At 33.6% G+C, this 16,204-nt stretch overlaps 1 protein-coding gene across 2 annotated transcripts in view; it reads left to right on the top strand.

Moving 5' to 3' along the window:
* LOC131034550 (uncharacterized) overlaps positions 1–10,099 on the top strand; it is a 51,351-nt gene extending 41,252 nt beyond the window's left edge. Inside the window, exons 6-10 of one of the 2 annotated variants that reach the window (XM_057966062.2) lie at positions 2,087–2,171; positions 2,308–2,391; positions 2,495–2,596; positions 2,712–2,810; positions 9,650–10,099. In XM_057966062.2, the coding sequence (XP_057822045.2) occupies positions 2,087–2,171; positions 2,308–2,391; positions 2,495–2,596; positions 2,712–2,810; positions 9,650–9,757 (478 nt within the window). In that variant the 3' untranslated portion in view covers positions 9,758–10,099. Of the gene's footprint in view, positions 1–2,086; positions 2,172–2,307; positions 2,392–2,494; positions 2,597–2,711; positions 2,811–9,649 lie in introns of those variants that run through there. The other variant, XM_059221509.1, reaches the window with a different exon arrangement.
* The last annotated feature ends 6,105 nt before the right edge of the window (positions 10,100–16,204 follow it).

Here is a 16,204-nt window from a genome sequence, read left to right as displayed (position 1 = left end):
AATATAACAGCAGATCTACATTACTTATGTGAGCAGATTTATGAGATTAATTTGATCTCATTTTGTGAAGATTCTATAGTGAAAATATGCAAGATTTGTAAGTGTACGTTGTGAAGACTTGGAGAGTGTTTAGTGCAGGTTTCTGTGAAGATTTATTTCACATTCATGAGCATTTATTGAAGATCATATTGCAGATCTGAGTGGAGATATTTTGCAGATTTGAGAGCAGACCTTTAAAATCGATTTTGATGAACTTGTGAGCAGTTTTTTAAGGTGACTTGGGGTAGATCCAAGAAGTCACAAACATATTATTATATTGCATTTTGAAGGTTGGTGCTTTCTATTTTGAGAGATCGGGAGGTTGGCGCCTCTCATTCAAAGAGATTGGTGTCTCTTGCTGAGCTGCTTAGTGGAGGGGATCGGTGTCTCTTGTGGGTTGGTGCCTACAAAGTTGTAAGAAGATTCAAATATAAGCAGTATTTTGCTGTGGTTTTCTCCTTCAAGGGTTTCCATGTAAATAGTTTGTGCATCTTGTGTTCTCTATTATTAGATCTTACTTGTGTGGATGTTTTTGATCACTGCTCTGTGATTGCTAAAGTTTTAATAAGTGAAAAGTTGTCTTATACTGATTCACCCCCTCTCTTGGTATAAGTGTGTGTCTTTCTTCAAGTCCCACACTGCAAGTGTGGAAAACTCAGAAGCATTCTTATTGACAGTCTCTGCAGAAAGGGGACAAGGGAGACTGAGTTCAGTGGAAGGAATTGCCAGAGGACTGCAACAAATCTGATCATGTCCAGGAGAAGATGGAGTTTTGGGAGCCATCTTACCAAATTTTTTAGGTTAATTTTTTTTTGATTGCCCTTCTTGGTTCAGTTGTCCCGTTTGTTTTTTTTTAACCCCGCTGACAGATCAAGTTGTGATGCAGCATGGGATGTCTAGACTTTAAATAAATGCTATTTCAAATGGGAAAACAGAAGTTTATAATATCTTTGGAACTGTATTTTTGGTTCTTAAGATATATGTTAGAGCAACTGTAGCTGATTTACTGGTATTGATAACTTACTAGATTGAGCTTGATGTAGGAAGTTCATAAAGTTGAGGAATACTGTTCGACTTGTAAGCACTTCTCAGAGTGGACAAAATCATTTTCAAGGTTGTTAAAACTCAAACTAATTTGGATAGTCATGCATGCATTCAAGATTTGCAGGCTATAGGTACCTAATATATATAATGAGGAATACATACGATTATGTGGAAAAAATAGGATAAAGATGAATAGTGACATCTAAGATACCTGACATATTTAATGTATCCTATGGAGGAGTGTAGGCAGGGTTGTATTGGAACAAAATAACCTAGATATTTTCCTATTTAGATGGTTGAAGAAATATTTCAATGAAAGTTTAAATGCTAAAATAATTAAAAGCTAAGTTTTGCTCACAAGGAGAAAGTCAAACCTTTTAAGGAGGGTTCAAAGCTACCAACTGAAATATAATATGTAAACACATCTGTTGATTGTATCCATTGTCTAATAATGCAAATTGTTTTGAAAACTCAGTTTATTGACACCTACATTATTTATGGAAGTCACCAGATTTTTACACTTTCTGAAACACACTTATTGTCACATGTACATTATTGAAGACACAACTAATCAAGACAAAATTAGTTTTATTTGGAACTTGTATATAGATTTGATACCGGATAATCCATCTTGATCAATGGGTTTAAATAATAAATATTTGTGACATTCATAGTGTCACGTATCTTCATGTGCTTCAAGAGGAATCAGTCTTATCATTAACCTGAACCTAATTAGTATCAGTGCCTAGCATTGTCTTTTTGGGTCACAATTTTATCTACACAACTTTAGTAGGACATATAATTAATCGCTTCCCTTTTTCTGCCATCATTTCTGTGTAATATTTCTTTCACAAACATTTTATGCATATTTATTTTTTTCCCTAGTGTGTAGCTCAGTAGCACTTCAGTAGATAATTTGGCCTCTGATTGGTTCTTACTTAAGTGATTTTGTTCGCCTATCCATTTGTTAAATTATTGATGTATTGTGTCATGTTGGCTGTAGCATGGGAGGCTTAGTTGTTAAACAGATGCTATTTCAAGCGGGAAAGCAGAATCTTACAAAGCTTGTTAACAACACCTCTGGAATTGTGAGTGGCACCAAATCCTGATGACTGGCTGTGTTTAGGGTTAAGAGTGTGTTGTGTTGATTATACTATTGAATTCCATATAATTTACTTTTCGAGGCTGAGATGTAAAGAAGCTAAATTTTCTTTACCTTGTCAGGTATTTTACAGCTGTCCACATTTTGGTAGTAAGCTTGCAGATATGCCATGGCGGATGGGCCTTGTTCTTCGCCCAGCTCCTTCGGTCAGCATTGTTTCTTAACTTTTTTGGTGTTTGGTGGTAGGCTTATGTGACACATGCTATATATCTGAAATTATCATTCATTGTGCTGACATGAATGCTTCAGATAGTAGAGTTAAGGAGTGGATCTCCAAGATTAGAAGAGCTTAACCGCTTTGTCCGCCAGCTTCATAACAAAAGTGGTCTTCAAGTTCTGAGTTTTAGTGAGGTGACTTAATAACGCTCTTCCTGTATATTCTTCTGTTGTATCTGTAATTTTCACAGGTTTGAAAGTATAGGAATTCTGCTCTGATGTTTGTGTTCAATATTTGATTTCTTTCTAGACTAAAGTAACTCCTCTAGTCGAGGGATATGGAGGATGGGCCTTTCGTATGGAAGTTGTACCAATTGAATCTGCATATCCTGGATTTGGTGAACTTGTGGTATGTCATAGAACTTTACTTGTTATTGAAATTGCAGGTTGTACTTAAATGTAGGTGCAGCTATTTGTACGAAGGTAAAATAAAGATGATGTATTATGCTCAAGAATGGATTAATATTTAAAATTTCACCAGAGATCGAAGTATTTATAGTTTATAAATTATACACTAAATATCCTTTTCTGCAATGGGTATCAATGATAAATATGATGTTCCCACTTATAAAGGTGCAATACTTGCTACAAATCCAAGTCATTAAGTTTGAAATTGTTATTCAGCTATAAAGAAAACAGAGGAAAAGTATTTGCGCTTTATATTCTTAAAATTTTAGATTATTCTACAGGAATGGATATCAGTTTAATTATTAACTGCATATGGAAACAGGTGTGTTTGATATGACTTCAAATCTTGTTGCAAATGAATTCAGGTTTGCTAAGAGGTCAGCCTCAAATTTCACTAACAAGTTTGACTTAGTATCGTGTATCCCATGAATAACTAGAGAAACTATAGAGCTGAATACATCACTGCAAGGAGAAACTCTGAAACAACTTGGCTTCAACTGCAGGAAAGTTGCTGATTGGAAAATGATACAATAATGTAGATATAAAAAACAAGGCTACAAAAATGTCAAGGCCATTTCATGTCAGTGGGAAAGTATTTTTGTAACATATAGTCTAGAAAGTGATTAAGTTTGAGGTCCCCCAACTTTTATGAGTAAAACCGAAGTATAAGAGAACTCACTTGTAGGACACGTGAAATAAATTTGATGGACTAAATATTCAAAATTACTTAATGCTTGTGGAGATTCTCCATTTTGTAGAAAAGTCATTTTGTAAACATCATTGGGAAAGTGCCAAATAGTTGTCAACAGAACATATTCCCAGCGTTTTGGGATGTGTGTTTTTATTCTTCATGGACATCTAAGACATGGATTGATGGGGAATGCTCCTGATTTCTGTCACAGGCATTAGGCTTTACTCAGAATGAATGGGAATAGTTTGGGCAAGGTCCCTGTTGGCTTATAAGATTATTTTGCAATTTTAAGTTTCTTTTTTTCCCCCAAAAAACCATATAACATGGATACCTAATTCTCACTAAACTAACATCCAACCCAACCCATGCAGCATGGGAATGATGAGTTCATGGTGCCAAAACAAGAACTTTAGGTGCAAAATTTGAGTTTGTAAAGAGCTACACAAAAGAAGTACTAGCAATCATTCAGAGGAAGAATGCTCCAATTTGTAATGAAAGTTCCTCCTTTCTTTTTCATTTTCCCATAGCTCAGATTTTTTATTGTTCTTTTTCTTTTGATTTTTTTCGATTGAATGATTGAGGGTTGAAGAAACTTATGTTTGGATATTAGAACAAAAATAAAATGTTGGTTGTGTGGAGAAGAACAAACTAGTGAAGAAGATGAAATTGCAGAAGGGTAGAAGTGTTTTTTTTAACTGGATGGAGCTACAAGCTTTTGCCTGAATTATCACTTAACTCTTGTACAAATTTACCTGCTTCTTAAATGATTAATTTCTGTAATGGTCCATACACACTCTTTAAGTTGGCATCAACATTGGGCAAATTAGTTGCGAACACCTCAAACCTTACCACAGGGTCCCAACCAGCATCTAGTCTTAAACACATTTTCGGCTGTCACAAACATCAAAACAAAGTTCGAAGACAATTTGTGTTGTCAAAATTTAAATAAATCACAATCCAAAGTGGTTCAAGCATCTTTATTGGCTTGGCCACCTAGTAAGATGTGATCACAATGGAAAACCTAAACCATAAGCTAGGTCAGATGATCCAATTGATCTAATCTTACTCATACATTAAGTTAGAAGACAAATGATTATACATCAAAGAGAAATTTTTGAATCTTTCATAGTGGCATGCTTATTCTCTATACATCTATACATATATCGCTTATGGCATAGCAGAGCAGAGGGGGTTTTGTAATAGTATATCTGTAACAACATCTACCAACTTGAAAATTACTTATCGGAAAAGTAAATAATCATATTCTAAGAAAATTAAGAGAATTTTTTTTTTCCTTTCATATATCATTTATTTCACATGATCAATATAAAAATGGAAAGACATTTGTTACAAGGAAATGATATACAACATTTCAACAATAAAATAAATATCATTTTCTTTTCTTTCAAATTACATACATACTTTGCATTAAGCAATATGCTCACAATTACATAAGAAAGTGTTTTAGAAACTACTGTATCTGGAATTTTGTTCTGTTTTACAAGTCTTGGTGAGTCATTTGTAGGAGGGAGAGCATCACCAAAGCGCTTCTCCTCCGACCACAAACTGGTGGTCCCTTGCATGCCTTCCATTTAGAAGTGCCCCTACCCTTCACAAAGAGTATAAACAAAGGAACCGACAAGTACATGCCATTTGAGTCCTAATGCTATGCCCTACATAACCCAATCGACCATACAACCTTAGACAATCCTCTAACTTAGTATGACCAATTTGGCTAGATTATGCACTTTGGGACATAGCGAACCAACTAAATGCAAGCAGATACTATTGCATCACTTTGGCCAAAGCTTCAAAATAAATGAACTTCTAAAAGAAATGTAGTCATATGTTCACACACCTCTGACTTGACTTGGAAACAACAATCATCTTAAGGTTTGTCAAATAGTTGACTCATTTGACTATTCGTCTATCTTTTAAATAGAATTTAGACTAAACATTATTTTGTCCGTAAGTCGGTAAACGATCAAGTCAATGAATTCATACTAGTGACAAAGAACTCCCATTATGCATACTCGCATCTTATGGGTCTTGGTCACTGCCACACATTTATGTCCTCATTATTGACTCAAAGTCTCAAAGTGTAATAAGCTCCCAAGTATCAAAACATAAAAGCATTTAATCTCATTTGTAGGTTATATTATATTCAGGCGAATTCACCTTCCGATCAAGGACTCATGATTTGCGACCAACTCTGGTGGATTTTCACAACTTGTAGAAGCTAATAGCTAGGAGCTTCAATCTTTTTCAAAGTGAATTAACAATAACTTTGTTAAACATTTCTGGTTTCTCACAGAGTAGCCGGAAACTCCTTTGTCTCTCCCTGGGCACGCGTATCCCTGTATCCGAAACGGATACGTATCTAATACAGCCCGGATACGCCTGAATACATGTCAAATATTGTACCCAAGCTTGGCCAAAAAACCTTGATTTCCAACCATGCTGGATACTATGTGATTTGATTTTTTCAAAATTTGACATAGATCTTCCTAAATTTAATTTTAAAAAACTTCATTCATGCATTTAAAAAAAATGGTACAAACAAAACCTACAAAAAAAAATGGTATAAACAAAACCTACACAAAATGAGAAAGACAAATGAAATGTTTTTCTATTTCAGTGACCCATTTTTTGGGTTATCTTCCAATGCAACTCTACAATTTTTGCATATTGTAAAATGTTAAATCAACTTATCATTATTTATGTTGCAATTATGTGTCTATATTGCTTTTAAAGTAATGAAAATCTCCTCGAATAACTTAGAAAATTGTGTTGAATAGATGTGTATGTCTTTTTTAAGAATGGCGTATCCAGTCGTATCCATAATGGGGGTCGTATCCGTATCCATGCAACTTTGGTTTCTCATATGTTTTCTTACTGATTTTATAAAAGATTATATCTTACAAAGCCATTAAATGTATAATACTTTAACTAATTCTTCTGCCAACAAAAACCATGTTAATACGGATGCTATGCCATAAAATTAAACTCTAATTATAAACAGTTTACTCGCGGCCATAAACCATTCAAGTGTTTATGATTCTCATGCATTTTTTATTCACAGTAGACCATAATAAACTCTATTCATGTTTATATATCCACACATACACACACACATACATATAAATATATAAATAATAGTCAGGTTTCTATACTTTAGTTATATGAGAATATTATCACTCATTTTAAACTAGCTGAGTAAATGAAAACAATGAAGTTTTATACAGCTATTCCTCATGAAATTCATTCACTCTTTTAGGAACCTGATGTCAATAATATCATAAAAATAAGACTGACTAAATGGATTTCTTATATATATAGCTTCTGAAAATAAATTCTTGCAGTCATAATAATGTTACCAAGTTATTGACAGGGAAACCAATAGAGTACATGCCTGGTAATTGCTAGCAGAGATGAAGGATTGCACTGGAAAACAAGCAACAATCTCCCACGCACAGCTACTTCTGTTCCACGAGCTAGTTGACTAAACCCACAATGCAGGTTGCTCAGCACCAAGCAACATACATGCCTGTTGGCTTCTATGCACAGCCCCACAACTGACAAAAAGTATTCTACTCACGATTTGAGCATCCATTCCTGCAAATTAACACCGACTAAACTAACGAGGTTCTATAATGAATGGTTCATAAGGCACAACACTTGCGGAAGGTTTTGCAAATGGGTTAGCAAGCTAAGTGTGCTTAACCTTGGGGGGAAACTCCACCCAAGGTTAAGAACGTTCAAGTTGGAGTAGTACTGGGATGGGTGTCCTCCTGGGAAGGCCCAATGCTTCACCTCTGTGAGCATCAGCTAGGTGCAATGAGTGCTAAGTGTACCATACATTCTCATGAGAGATGGGTTCTTGTGATCCAGTACTAATGAAACATAGGCCAATGAGTTTGACTCTAAAACTACACAGTTGAATCCTGATAGCAAAATCATAACTGATTAAGCCCTTAATGCTCTTGTGCATGTATACCAGCGCATCAACTTATTTTAAAGAAAACTAAAAACCTTTCTCATTATCTCATGCAGCTTTCTTTGTTAAAACTCAAAACATCACAAAAAAGACTGCTCCGAAACACCCACGTGGAGTATACTCTTATGACAGAAAGTCAAAGGGAAAATCTTATCTGTTGCAAGCTGGAAGTCCTCACACACCAATTGGAAATACTCCCAAAACCTCTCTTAAACGCTCAAAAGAGAAAAACAGTAAACTCAAAGGAAAAAACGTGATAACAATACCAACATGAGATTGGTATATAACAAAGGAAACAAAAAAACTTCCCCAAAATTCCCACACCACTCTGTCCCCACACAGCTCATACTGTGTTCATTAATGCCCAACGTGGAAGCTTATCAAAACAAAATAACCTCCCATAATCTGAAAACGGTTTGGTCATAAATTGCTCAAGATTATAGCAACTGCTATAAACGCGTTGACATTATTCAATGGCACGAAGATGAGCAATAAGAAACTGCAAAAATAAATTCAAATGATATGCTCATATGGTTAGCTATGCCTATGCATATAGAAAGTTGTAATTTTTGGCTCTATTATAATCTGTAATTTGAGTAACTTAGAACATTTTAGGTTTGACATCAATGCCATTGTAAATTAAATATATATTTCATTTTATTTTGAATACATAAGCAATAAATAATAATAATATCAAATTTGATATTTCATAAAATAACAAAAATAAAGACCATGATAAGGAAATCATCATTAGACAAAACTAGGGTCAAGTCATAAACGTACTAAGAATATAACCTAGACTTACGACTTGCACACAAAAATCAAGGTCACCTCTACAACAACGTAGTAAACTTAACCACATACCCCAATTCAATGTAAAAGCTACATGTATGTGTGTGGTGAACTCAGGAAAACCATGACGATAGTTAATCCATCGTTAGCCATGACATCATCCATATTAATCAATAATAATAAACATCATGATTCTCTGATCTTTAATAAAAGACGTTCCAATTACATTATGTTTATATCTTCACATCAGTTTTAAGCAAAATCATCCTTGCATGCATGATTACTTACATAGTAACATAAAGGTTAAAAGTAACTGCAAGCCAAAAAGTGGGGTGTAACAATATCAGTGCCCATGTTCATTTCGCTTCTTAATTGGAGTTTATTAAGTTATTAATGAATAATGCCTTTCCTTAGATGGTAAGTGAAGTTGAATAAGGTAGTAACACAGCGGTTGCATGCCTGACATCAAAGCATTTTTAATTTTGACCATCAATTATCAATAAAATTACCTCATTTGTGCTACCATTTGACATGTCTTGTACGATTAAATATGCATAATTCTGATAGATTGTTTGAATTCAGTTTTCCTTGTATTGTTCTTGAGATTCAATAACAATATAGTGCAGCTCAATCATGCTTTAAGGGAGTTCATTCATAACCCTCGAGTGCAAGGATACACAATATCTGTTTGTGCAACATAATATAAATACAAAATAGTTTCCATGTACATTCTCCTTTCTTTTCTTTTGCTTATGTTCTGCAATAATTTGCTTGCCACTAATTGGCTTCTTTGGTGGAGGACATCTGAGCTTCAGCAAATTAAAGCGGTTTCTAGACTGTATTGTTCATTTTACGGTGGAATTTTACTTATGTATATGTTCAAATTTCTTGTTATTACTGAAGGCCAAGTTGTCCAGAAAGTGCATTTTTTGTTTTATTTTCACGGTCTTGGTTTAACCTCTCTTGTAACATTTTTAGACTGGGATATAACATGGAGCAGGAAATTTAGTTGTGCAGGGTTGCATTTTGATACTTGTAAGTTTAACTTTAGGAAGCATATTTTCAGTAGCTAGGACTTTGACATAGTTTGAAGTAGACAGGTCTTGAATCACATGAATTTTATCAAATGCGTTAAACTTTTGTTGCTCGAAAAATTGAATCAAGAATTACGTGGCTTACTGTATGAAAAAAATTGAGTGGAAGTGAATTGCCATATCTAAGGATGTGACCAATAGAACAAAAAATACAGCAGATTTGAGAATTATATGTTTTGATCTCATGTTTTTGTTGTATGTTGCAGGTGCTAGACGGAACAGATCATGTTAACTCATGCAAGCCCATTAGTCGTACAGATTCAGCATATACTGAAACACTTCATTTTTTGCAAAAAATACAGAAAGATCTCTAGCTCTACTCAATATGTCACACTCTAAAGCAGTGGACATTTGCTATAAGTGTCATTTGTGAATCTTTTCAAAATATATACCGTGTTTGTTCAGATTGAAGCCACATTTTTTTGGGCCACCTGAGTATTTGTATAGGCAATTGTTGCAATGGGAAACAGTGTAACATTCCATATATGATGTCTGACAAATTCGTTATCAACCAAACTAAAAATACAGATATTTGACCATCTATTCTATGATCTTTTTTTGTTCCTGTCGGCAGGCAGGTATACCATATGGCTCTCATGTATTTCAATTACTTAACTTATTTTGCACAATCAAAATAAAGAATTAATTCTACTCCATGAAGTTTTCTCTGTGAAATTGTATTATTCCTTTTTCAAACAAACATTCCATTTCAACAAACATTGTTTAAATGCATTATGATTGGATTTTAAGAGTATTTTTCTTTTTAAGAGAGTCTTATTGCTGTAACAAATAACATAAATTGAAAAAATAAATATTAGTTTTTATGGCTTTTGAATGAGGCAATAAAATAAATGTTCACATCCACAACCAGAGGCATCGGCAATGAACGTCTGATGTTGATGGAGGGAAACCTTATATCGTCTCGTATTCGTTGAACCATATTCAATTGCTCTACAACCGAGTCACTAACGTCTGTTCATTGAAAATGCTGACAGCTATGATGTCAAGACAAATGTAGTACAAACTTTTGCCAAAATGGGTTGCCAATGACAAAGTGCCGGCACCCGTGACAATAAGGTAGTAACACACTGGTATAAACAATCATTATGGGCCAACGAGGGTAGTTTGGGTATGTATCGACTCATTGAATCATAACTAAATTGGGTAGTGCATGAAACCACCAACTATAATAGAAGAGAAGAAGAAGGCAGGAGATTAAAACTTGAGTTAATATTTGTGCATGTATCGACTCATTGAATTCGAATGTAATTTGGGCAGTCCACACTTACCCAATTTAGTTATGAAACCACCAACTATAATAGAAGAGAAGAAGAAAGCATGAGATTAAAACTTGAGTTAATAAGATTGGATTTTCTCATGACAAGTTAAATGAAAAATTATAGGTTCTCATAGAAGAGCTTTCTACTTTTTAACACTTATTCCCAATTACTATCCCCTATCAATGAAATGATGACAAGGGAATTAGAATTGTCGTTGTAGGATGCTAAGGAAGAGAAGGAAGAAGGTAAGGCATAAGTTAAAGCTTCCAAGGCTAAATTAACATAAATCATTTATGGCATCTTCTATTGTAAGACTCGAAAGCATTTTCAAGATGTGTGAAAACTTACAGATGTTTCTTAAGAAGATCAGTAATAAATCTATTAGAAGAGAACAAGTAAAGAGGGAAATAATACTTGAGATTAGAGACAAATGGATTCATTGGGTCTACCAAATGAAGCAAGTATACCATTAATACAAAGTATATTATGCTTGGAGATTTCAACAACAAATAATGTGAGAAAATGGGTAGATGCCTCAAAGAAAAACTTGACGAATTCCATGTTTTATTAAATCATGACTACTAATGTTGACTAAGTCAAGAATGGAATCATGAAATAGTATCTATATTTAATATTATCTGATTCTTTATTCATTAATTCTTCCAAGAGTACATTTGAATGTCCTATAAGATCAAAGTAAAATCAAAGCATAACTACTGCAAGTTATTGGCGATTCAACAGGTTCTAAAGTATTGATTTACGTGAGGATTTATTAGAACATGTGGTAGTATGATATGATATCTGTAAATGAATCTAAGAGCTAAAAGGAAATAGGCTTTCTTATAGACTAGTTCTTCATAGTTAAGCATAATCTAAGTTGAAGGATTGCACACAACCTCTAATATCTTGCTTTTAAGTGTCAATTTACTAAAATATCAAGGTGTAATAGATCTTATTTTTTCCAATGCTTTTAATAGCGAGCATGTGAACCTTGCAAAGATTAAAAGGGACACCAAAGAGATTAGGGAGAAGCTAAATGAGTTGCAAGTAGTAATGAAAAGCTTGTGCTATCTAGATGCACCTATCTCCTATCATGCTAATATTTATAGGCCATTAATTCTTTCATATGAAAGTGATTAGACGTAGGAAGAATTTCAAAACATGTAAGTAATGTGTGCCTCCCTTTTAACTATGCATAAGTCCTAATGGTTTGTAATGCAATGATCATGGGTGACTTAGATACATGAATAGGAAATTGAAAAAAGTTAGAATCTAGGTTGTCATTCATTTTGTGTCGAAGCTAGGGTAAATGTAAAACTATAATTTAGGGCTTTTATTCTACTTATAAGTGTATTCTTGGGATTCAATGAAGGAAAATTTGTTATGTATAGTCATTAATGCTATGATTTCTTACATGATTTTTAGATGCATTTTTATGAATGTAATGTATTCTTTTAGTTACACTTTTAAATTGAGGATCATGTTTGATTAGTTGATTAACATAGATTTGAATTTCTTTTGCAAATCTTTTACAAAGTATCTTTTCATCAAAATATAGAAAATATATTGATTTTTCATGAATTATTGAAGCATGTTTTATTTTTGATGCTATGATATCATGTTACATTATGTTTGGCATTCTTAAATTAATCACTGCTATGACTATTGATATGAGATTTGATTAAATTTTAGGGATGGAATGTATTCCTATAATTACACTTGCTAACTTGAGTGTTGTGGTTTATTAGTTTAACGACATAGACATTTAAAAACTTTGCGAATCTTTCACAAAGTATCTTTTCATTTTTTTTCGTTATGTATGACATGCATACAGTCCTACTTATGTATGTGAAAACAATTATTGGTTCTGCTATTTTCATTCTCAATATGTTGTAGCTCTTCTAAATTTCATGTATTCTTGTTCTCTTTCTTTTGAAACTCAAATTTATTGCCCTAAATAACACAAAACTCAATTAAATGAAATTGTAGATTATCTCCTACAAATATTGCAAGAGAACCTTTACATGGTTTATACTATTTTTTTTTTCTTTCTTTCTTTTGTCTTGTAAGTGTGCAAGAGGTAACTTGGTAAAAAAAATTGTCATTGTGACATTTTACTGCAACAAGCATTCTAATAGTTCAAGGAATTGCTAATGGATTAGTGATGTTCCTCTACATTTGAGAGAGGTAGCTCCCTAATATGATATAATTTTATGTCGTAGAGTTATAATATTAACTAAAAAGTATAAAAGACACATAGACTCAAATTGAAATAAAAGAAAAGAAAAACATAGATATGATTTGAATAGGCTTGAATGAGTAAATGCTTTTTGACATAAGAAAATAAAAAATTGCTTAGATTTTTCACATTCATAAATCTAAAAACACCTAATGTTACATTCACTATTTCAATGAGACTTTTTTTATTCATCAGATTACAATATATTAGAGAATAACTATAAATTAATCATAAGAAAATCCTACAACATAAATAATAAATACATTGGCTCCTATTCTATAATATTATTTTTCATTAAAAATCAAAAGGAAAGCCCAAAGTCTCTCTACTTCTATAGAGATACTTAGAATGAGAAGTCCCTAGGAAAAGTATCCTTTTGCACTATAATCTTGCCTTAAACATATATGCTTTATCATCTCTAGCTAATTCTTTAAATTATTTATTTAGTTTATAACTTAATAAAGTTTTAAAAGTTTATTATTTTTATAACTTTTAAGCTATAAATAAAAGGTCATTTATTAAGTCATTTTAATTTATAAATACAAAAATACAAGTTTCTATCAAAGCTATGCATTAGTGTGTAGATTCAATGGGTTTTGGCCTTCTCTCTTGGACCTCCATCATTGGGTGAGTGATTTCTAGAAGCTTTTGGTTGCTCATATCATTGAGCTTTTTTCTTGTGCTAAAGGCTTTTTCATTGCTTCTTTTGCTTCTTCTTCTGATTGTGAGTTGGTATTGGGCAAGTTGTGGTCTTGGGGAGTTCACTCTCTCTTTGTTAAGCCCTGGACAACTTCTTTTAACCCTCTTACTAAACCAATTAATGTTCATCTAGTATGGGTTTGCCTCCCTAATCTTCCACTTCATTTTTGGGAGCATTCTTGCTGCGAAGCCATTGGTAACTCTATTGGCCATTTCTTGAAGGCTGATGATGCCACATTTTCCATGGGCCACTCCACCTTTGCCCGCATCTTAATCGATATTGACATCTCTTCACCTCTTCCTGGTGATGTGGTTCTAATGGTTGGGGATAGGCCTTGGACTTAACCATTGGATTTTGAGGGCCTCCCTTTTTGCTGTTGGAAATGCTTCTCAATGGGTTATTTAACTTTGGATTGCTCTCTTTCGCGTCACAAGGGTGTTTCTACTTGATGAAAGGATGCTACAACTGCTCATTTGCTTGTCTATATTGTTGATTCTGATTTTGTTGGCTCCTCTCAAGAGGATGAGGTCTCCTCCGAGGATGATGTTGTGTGTCCTTCTATTGTTGAAGCTGCTGTCAATCCTCTTGCTTCTCCTATTATGGATTCTTCCGTCCATGTGGATCCAACTCCTATTGCTCCTATTTTGCAGCTTTGATCTACTCCTACTAATTCTACTCCTAATGTTGTTCTACTACAATAGCAGCCTGCTGGTGTTGTTGAGTGCAACCTTGCGAGGTCCTCTCCGCTTGATCTTTCCTTTGATGGTCCAAATAACAGTATTTATTGGACTATGGTTTGTCATAGGCAGAAGGGGAGTCTTCTCCCCTCCCCCAAATCCCTCCTTGATAAGGCTAAGGTGTTTCCCCCCATCCTTGATTTGGGTTTTGGGTTGTTGATGGTCTAGCTAGTTTTTCTCTTGGCTTGTTCGACCTTGTTTTATTCGAGGTTTGCACCCCCTTTTTTTTATCTCTCTTGTTGCCTATGGGCTCTTGTCTTGAGGGCCAACACCCTTGTTTTGTTGTTTTCTTGATTAAAAAAACATAAAGAAATATGTCTTTAGTTCTATTGATTTGCAACTTACTCCTTTGAAGTCCCTAACCTTGACATATTGAAATTGCTTGGATCATGATTTTTCCTTTTCCAATTTATAACCATAGAAAGTGTATTCTCCTACCACCTATTGTAATAATCTCCCCTCATCATATAATCTAATCCAACAAATTTTTTTTGGTTACATTGATTTTTTTTTAACAATTTTGGTGAAGTGACAATAGTTTCTAGATATATATAAATATTTAGGAGCTAGCATTACTAATCCTTTCTACCACTTGGTGGTTACAAGATCATACTTCTAGATCACAAAAATCATATTTTACTCCTTTTATCCATTTACATTTTGATGTATCATTGTTTGCAAAAGTTATCCGTAAGACCCTTGGATTCCTAAGTTCTAAATTTTGATACAAATTAACATATTTCTTTCCACTTGTCCTTGTACTAAACAAGCTAGCATTCCAGGGAATGCAATTAATTGTAAAACTAAATCTTATGGTCCTCACATTATCCACAAGCACAAATAATTATTGACTTCACAAGTGTATGATTTGCTAGGGAGAAAATTGAAACAACAATCAAATGCAAATTGATGGCTAATAAAGAAATGATTGATTTAGTTTATCAAATGAGGTAAATGAGGTTACATATAAAAGAAATGAGAGAATTTAAATTTCCTATTTTGGAGGGAAATGTAGGCAAGTGTAGTGCCCCTTTCATTGCAGTTTAAAGATGTGGATATCTTGTTATGATGTGATCATGTTTTTAGAGACGCTATGTTGTGCATGTGTGCCTTTCTTTGGAGAGCTTGACTTGTGATCTACTTCAATTTGTTTTGGGTGTTTTATGTCTTACCTTGGTTTGCATGGATGTATTATTGGGTCAAGTGCATGTGGGGAAATAATGTATTCCATGATGATGATACTCATGAGACTAATGTGGTGTGGTATTGTACCTAATTTTGATATTAAATCTATAAGTATTGGTTAAATGCGATTAATTGTGATTTTGGCTTTGAGATGTGTGTTGAGATAGATTAATATTGTGTTTTGAATTATCATAATTTGAAGTATTAATGTTAATGTTGAAATATTAACTTGATAAGTTACTAAAATGTAACAAGTCTTATATTATGATATTTTATTTTGTTCTAGATATTATATGCTCATCGTCGTAGTTGATTACACATGTTAGATTTAGTGATTGATTTTGCTCATGATGGGATGATAATGTTATGATGTACTAACTATGTTAATGATGTTAACTCTAATCAAGGAATATTTATATGCACTTCGGCTATGCTGTATATGTATTGGTTCCTGTGACATTTGTTGAGTGATGCAAGTATTGGGTGTTGAGTCCACCTGGCCCCCTAGATCTATGCATAGCTTTTCCTAATATTGGTTAATAGGAGATAACACACTAGTGAAAATGCCCCCAAAACATACCCATCATACCTTATTAAGGGTGATTTCCATATGTTTATTA

The sequence above is a fragment of the Cryptomeria japonica genome, chromosome 5, assembly GCF_030272615.1.
Source record: "Cryptomeria japonica chromosome 5, Sugi_1.0, whole genome shotgun sequence".
Taxonomy (NCBI): Eukaryota; Viridiplantae; Streptophyta; class Pinopsida; order Cupressales; family Cupressaceae; genus Cryptomeria; species Cryptomeria japonica.
This window is presented reverse-complemented; position numbering and strand designations above follow the sequence as displayed.